The following is a 7,078-nucleotide window of genomic DNA, read 5'->3' on the forward strand; positions in this document are numbered from 1 at the left end:
CAGTGCACAGTAATTCCCATTACCCCCAACCGAGTGACGGGCAATCATCATCGTCTGTAATTAGACAGTAGCTCCCATTACTCAAACACCCACAGACTACGACAGAACAGCATGAAAACATTACTAAATCCAGAGTAATTTTATATTTCTTATTAAGGGGGTTACAGGGAGTATGTGATAACGTACGCAGGAAAACTGAAATTTAACTAAACAAATACAATTTTTGGAAAGCCGTTCTTATAATTTTTAATGTCCAGCCCTTGCCTCAAAATTATTTAATCTTGAAGTTTATATCTTAATTAGTATTTTGTCTTTTAGGATTTAATTCTAGGACAAATTACACAAAGGAAGAGCATTGATAGGTTGAATGGCCTCGTTATCACTGCAGATAGGGGGGGGTTAAAAAGGATAATTTGTTTTCCATAGATTTTGAGTTTATTTATATTTGATTATGCCAGATGTCTAAATATAAGTTTAAGTACAAATTTAGGATTACATCTCAGTAAAAATAGGAAATAACATGATAAAAGCGATTTTTGTAGATCAACACTCCTAAAGAGAGTTTGAAAACAAAGTAGAATTGTAAAAATTCATGAGATATTTAAATGTAGGGTGTAATAGAAGGAGGGAAAAAATAAATTTGGACGGCAGAGCACAGGATAGTTATAAACAAAAAGGTCTCCTTTTAGTACTTAGTACACAAACACACACACACACGAGTGACGGTTATCCCTTCTGATACTTCCTGAGAAATCTATGTGGCAGACTGCTTGTAGGCCTGAATCACGTGACAGTTTGTTGTTTTACCAGTACAGTTAGTCATGTCCTCCTTTGTGAGAAAATATTTGGAAGCTGCAATTATCAGACAAGTAATCACCTAACTATTCTCATTTGGCTATAAGAAGTACTCAGATTATCCATGTAATAAAAAAAAAAAAAAAAAAATGGAAAAAAGATTAGAAGCCTTATCCTATTTCTCTGAGATGAGAATCTCAAAAGAGAACCTTATTTTAAGGGAGGTGTTTTAAATATCAACGGAAATACAAGATGATTCATCTGACAATGTGTAAAAATGCATATCAATTTAATAATTCTCCTCCCCAACAAAAGAAAATGTAGTGTATATATCAAGTGAATTCTGTTTCTAGTTACCTGGTAGTTAGTAGACTGATCTGCGTGTTATTAGAGTTTACTTGGAAGATAGGCACAGAACACAAGTGCAGTATGTATATATTATATTAAAGATTTAACGTAATAGTGTGTGTTTGTGAGTATGTATACACATAAATATACCACGTACCTTTAGATGACTTTAAAGCCGCTTTGATCTAATAAGTGTAAATATCGAAAACAAATCTTCAATCCGCTGTGTATCCAATAAGACCTTTGCAAAACACTACATGCAGAAAGCCTATTTTCAAAGTGCTATCCAACTGTGAAATGTGCCCTAAATAGGTTGTATAGAAACCTATTTGTGCAAAGCTGTGTCCTCCTTTGGGAGTCAGCTTTGCAGTAGAACTTTATCCAGGTTTAAATGCAATATAGCATTTGCAGTGTAGGAGAACGAATCCAGAAAGGGGTAATATTTAGCAATGGGCCACGCTTGCTTTATTTTATTTTACATCCTCATTTCATAATAATATTCCTGTGATTGACTGTGGGTAATGTAGAAATCTTTTCCTTCTCCTCGTGTGCCGTTTTTTTATTCCCATATCACAATAAACCATTGGTTCATCATAAAATATTTGATTTGACTCTAGCCTATATCCAGTACATGATCTCCATAATCTCCGGATTTGCAAAGAATTTCCCCATATTTTGTGACTTTATGGGCGCATGTATCCTTCTAGTATAGAGCAACCTTAAATTCTTCTGGGGGGTAAAAGAAAAAAAAAAAAAACACATACTACATAATCAGACAAGACTATTCATTTAAAATGCTGAGATAAGAAACAAATTTATTATAGAGAAGAAAATTTTCTCATTCAAAATATAGAAATCTGTACATCTTTGCCACAATCAATATACATGAACTGTACAAATTTACATCAGTTCATAATTTATCAAATAAAAGAGGACTAACAAAGTTCACAAAATAGATGGTTTGTGGGAAAAAAAAAACCAAAACAAAAAAAAAAAAAGACTTTTTACCCAATTAAGTACAAGAAATTACAAAGCAGAACTCCACTTTCTAAAAATAAGAAGTTTACTCCGTCTTAGAAAACTAACAAGCTAATAAATGTACAGATAAGCTGGCAGGTGAGAATGCAGTAGTTTAGACAGTATCTTTCGCTTTTAATTTTACAGTCTGTGGTTATGGTAGAATTTATATATGGTCTTTCAAGTTCATATCACAATATGTAGGATCCTCAAGTATGTTTAGCAGACTTGAAATATTCTCACATCTTTTATATATACACATCTATACATATTTCAGTGCAAGTTGTCTGTCATTTACAATTCCAGTATATTTCATATTTCAAACTGTTCACACTTTGCTACTGAGCTGCCAGAAAAAAAAAAAAAAAAATTAGATTTTGAGTTCATTAGTGCAAGTTGTACTCTGCAGGACAGTCTGCTGAGAGTGAAATAACTTTATAAAAACATTGGAGCTTTGGATTCAAAGATTAATACAGATAAAAACACTAAATGTGTCTAATGGCAAACACTTTGAGACTGTAAACAGCCTTTATAAAATGTTTGGTCATAAAATCCTCCTAAATACAGACTATTTAAGTAAGGAAAGGTACTGTCAAAACTACGGCACTATCACTTTAATATGTACTACCACTATTTTGTGCCCAATCTTCACAGCTGTGACATTGTTTAAAATTCACAATCCATCCCCATAGGAGCCCTCTCGAATTAAAGACAATATTTTCCATCTGTTACAAGATGATCCAACTATCGACCATATCTTAACCAGATACAGTCATCATATTGTAGGTTTTGGATGGGCTGGTACGGCCCAGTAAAAGTTCATCTTTACAGCTAATCCTGCTGTCAACAAGAGAGCTGCAGCCATTTTGACTGCTAACCCCAGCTGGTACAGATTCATACAGAACACATATGGAACCATCCTCGCCAATTCGATAAGACACTTCATAGGGATCAATCCATAAGGTGAGTTCACTTGGCAGAAGCTTAAACATTTGCTGGCTGTTCAGTCCAATGCGATCTGCTGCTTGCCCAATCAAAGGATCCATCTTGTGATTAATCCGAATACAGCGGTAGGCCGACCCCCTTGTGGGCTTTTCTGGGAACCAGTGATGTCGATAATGATCTAAAAACAAAAGAAAAATACAAAACAAGCAGTGTTAAAGGACTTTGCTCAGTACCAAGATTCTATTGTTACATCGATTGTTAGGCACAAGCAGAAATTATGTGACAAATTAACATGGGGCTAAGAAATTTTAATTACAATATTGACAGCTGCTAAGTGCAGTTAAACTATTCTGTATATTTTCTAGAGAGTAGAGAGGGGTGGGGGGGGAACGACAACGACGGCTATCTGAATTTATGACTTTGGTCTTAACACTTTAGATTAGGGTACATGAGATAAACTTAAAGGGACACTAAGCCCCAACATCACTACATCTTAATAAAATGACCTTGGTGAACATAGATGCTATCTCTACAGCCTTGCAGATAAACACAGTGCGGTTTCAGAGAAACAGCACTGTTTACATTTTGCAATGCGCATGCCTGTAGCAGCTGTTGTTAACACAGCCACCAGGAACTACAGACTAAAATATATACAATATGCTGCAATATATTTTATACAAAGTATGCTGATGCCAGATGCTAGGTGTGAACCATTGCACTCAATGTTTCTAATAGAGAAACCTTGGACTGGTGAATTGTAGTAATGTTGCACATGCACCATATGTCCACAGCACTTCTTTATGAGAAGCATTTGATTGGGCAATAGTCATTAAACTTGATGACTTCACCGTAGGAGGGTCAGGCTGCAGTTAGGCACCTGTCTAGATGCTGGAATAAAGGTAAAATGTGTCTTTTTAAACCTTTAGTCGTTAAAAAATGACTAAGGCTTGTAAATTAAAGAACAAAGAAAAATCTAGTAACTGAATATCAGTTTTCCATTGAAAATATGTGGAACTGCCATTTGTTACCTGAATTATAACCTACGTGTTTGAGGGTTCTGTGACACAGTACTCTCAACACTTCCCTGACATTTAAAGTGTTAAAACAAGAAGTTGGGTAGGCACAATTTAAATGTAGTGACCATGTCTCCAGTCTGGAGATAACCAAACTCCACAGATAATTAATAATAGGAAAGACTGGGCAGTGGTCTAAAGTACAGGCCAATGTTTTGGATGATGTGCAGCAAGGTTTTGGCTCATATAAGAGCCTCTATCAAGCAAAGTGAAATTGTTAGTGTCTACCACAACACATATTACCAGGAAAGCCTCTAAAAATTACACAAACTTTTCTGCGTTTAGTCTACAATTCTGGGCTTTTTATGAAATGTACCACAAATAAAGAACATTGTGACTAACTTATTACGTTTACTAATCTTTTTATCAAACGAAGAAGTGGAAAAAAATACAGGATTCTATCCACAATCTTGAACTGCGCACCGAGCTCTAATCTATAGCGAGGCAGTGTTTACTACTAATCTTTCACCAAGCCTTTGTTTTTTTCTATTAGGACAAAAGGACTGCTGTGTACAGAAAAAAAATACCTATTGTACAGATCGCTTTACTGATTCGGTCATACAACATAGTTTCAACAGTGTTACATTTTAGCAAATAGGACAACTTTTGTGATTAATGGGTATTATTATTGGAGTGGGCCTATCATTTATTTCTAAACAGCCAAAGCAAAAGGCAGAGACACAAGAATGAGGTCATGTAAAAGCTGGCTGTTACAACACTAACCTTCTTTGATTTGCAATACTTTTGTTCGATGTAAAAGCACATAGCATACAAAATGAAAATTCGTTGGACTAATCTGAACTAAATTGTATGTATGATTTTCTTTTCCAAATGTATTTACTATAGTGATGTGAATTATATTTAAAATGTATTTCCTGGTTCAATTGTGATTAAGAGGAAGCTAGTCTGCTGAAAAACAAAACAAAGCTGTGATCAGCATAGTCTGCCCAAGAAGGAAAAGCAATTTACTATATCTTACAAGCACTCGAGGGGTGGGTAAATCTCCATACAAAAACAACAACAGTTAAAGAGCCTGGGCTAAGAGCAAAAACAGACAGGGTAGTATGGGGTCTGCTGTTCAACATCTAAGACTCACAACATATAGCCTTAGCAGCCTGGAATAAAATACACTGCATTATGCCAGCTTTATACATACATACATAAACATTAAAATCAATGGGTAAAGAGGGATCACTCATCTACTAACCCCCACTGCCACATGCAATGGGACAATAAAAAAACAAAACAAAAAACAAAGCTAGCAAGCAAGCGTGATAATAAAATAAAAACATTGTTACAAAGCAAGCTAGAGAATAGTGATAACAGAACACCATTACTACAAAGCTAGAGAATAGTGCCAATAGCATACATTAAGCTATAGAACACTGCAAATCACAAGATACATTGAAACAAAGCTATAGAACAGTGATAATTAAATTGTGTTACCAAGAAAGGAAACTTTGAGCCACAGGGCTACTAAAGAGATCAACAAATTAGGACTGGGACACCGCAGACTTTTAGCTCTAGGACTTCAACTCCCACTGTCCTCTCATGCTGCTGCCTGAGGTCAGTGGGAGTAGGAGTCCATCAATAAAAAAAAAAAAAGAGAGAGGGTGTCAGATGCCAGTCTAGTTAGAAGGATTAGAAGGACAACCCACCAGTTAATATCTCATCATCCTGGGTCTCTTGTCTGCCTCGGAGCACTGGGAGTGGGAGTTAAGGCTGACTGTCTCAGCCCTGTCTTACCTGCCAGCAGCTCCTGTAGGGACAAGCTGAAGGTCTGCAATTCCTGGTCGTTCATCAGACCCTTGGTCCTCAGGAATTTGGAGAGAAAGCCCACGGCTGCGATGATCTCCGGCTTCATGTTGATCCTGGTATAGTGGGTATGCATGGAGGCTGTCTGGGCTCCCAGGTCACCGAATTCAGGGGCCCCAATATGGAACTCCTAAGAAATTTGGCTTTAGTTTATTTTTTTTCCTTCTTTACTTTTCCAAGTTGCTTTTTTAAAAATGTTTATTTTGGTTTCCTTGTTTCTTTTTCTAGAGATTTTGCGATTTTTTTTGTTTTAATCAGAGTTGATTAATTTTTTTTTTTTTTTTTTATAATTTATACAGGATTGATCTTATGAAGTCATGAAGGTCTGTGACATGTTCGGGCTGAGGACGGATTGTGTATGACAAAAGACTGCCTGCTCGAAAACATTCCTTGTAGGGGGGGGAAGACACGTCCCTTGCAGTGTCTCCCTGGCTCACACTCACTCCCTGACTGACAGCTCTCACCACACTCACACACTCCTGGGGCACAAGTAAAAACAGCCAGCGTCGTGCGCGGCTTTATATATGGCTCTGGAGAGGTAATGGCGGCCGGGGGGGCGTGGCGTTGACTGCTCAGCCAATCAGGCGATCGCACCACGGTGACAGCCCCGTGTTGCGGGCAGGACAGGGCTCGCTTGACGTCACGATGTGCGGGGACGAATCAGAGCCGAGGGTGAGACAAACAATCCCCATTGTAAACAAAGTCTGGGCAAGTGATGCAAGGAGCCAGTCAAACAGAGCCTGCGCTTCCGGATACAAACACGGCCTGATTAGCTTGACTGAGCTGCCTGACTGTACAAAGGATTTATTACTTCACTGTGCATTATTATTATTATTATTCTATGCTTCATAATAAAATATATACATTAAAATAACAGGGATATCTACCATCTATCTATATCATCTAACTATCTATATATTCTCTCTCTCTCTCTCTCTCTCTCTCTCTCTCTCTATATATATATTACCTATCTACACATGATCTATATTATCTATCTATATGTCATCTATCGATATATTATCTATCTATATTATCTATCTATATATCATATATCTATCTATCTAGTATCTAGTATCTATCTATCT

General features: G+C 36.8%; 1 protein-coding gene across 1 annotated transcript; it reads right to left on the reverse strand.

Moving 5' to 3' along the window:
- Nucleotides 1–1,931: 1,931 nt before the first annotated feature.
- On the reverse strand, nt 1,932–6,466 carry BTG1 (BTG anti-proliferation factor 1). The gene is made up of 2 exons (XM_063447100.1): nt 5,925–6,466; nt 1,932–3,283 (listed from the first exon to the last, which is right to left on the reverse strand). The coding sequence occupies exons 1-2, from the start codon at nt 6,067–6,069 to the stop codon at nt 2,919–2,921; spliced, it is 510 nt and encodes a 169-aa protein (XP_063303170.1). The 5' UTR covers nt 6,070–6,466; the 3' UTR covers nt 1,932–2,918.
- Nucleotides 6,467–7,078: the final 612 nt, after the last annotated feature.

This window comes from Pelobates fuscus, chromosome 3, assembly GCF_036172605.1.
Source record: "Pelobates fuscus isolate aPelFus1 chromosome 3, aPelFus1.pri, whole genome shotgun sequence".
Lineage (NCBI taxonomy): Eukaryota > Metazoa > Chordata > Amphibia > Anura > Pelobatidae > Pelobates > Pelobates fuscus.

Bases quoted from the DNA above. Each gene is read 5' to 3' on its own strand.
- BTG1 (XM_063447100.1), bottom strand. From the start codon at position 6,069: ATGCATACCCACTATACCAGGATCAACATGAAGCCGGAGATCATCGCA. The intron at 3,284-5,924 runs GTAAGACAGGGC...TTTTGTTTTTAG, and splicing joins CCTACAGGAGCTGCTGGCAG to ATCATTATCGACATCACTGG.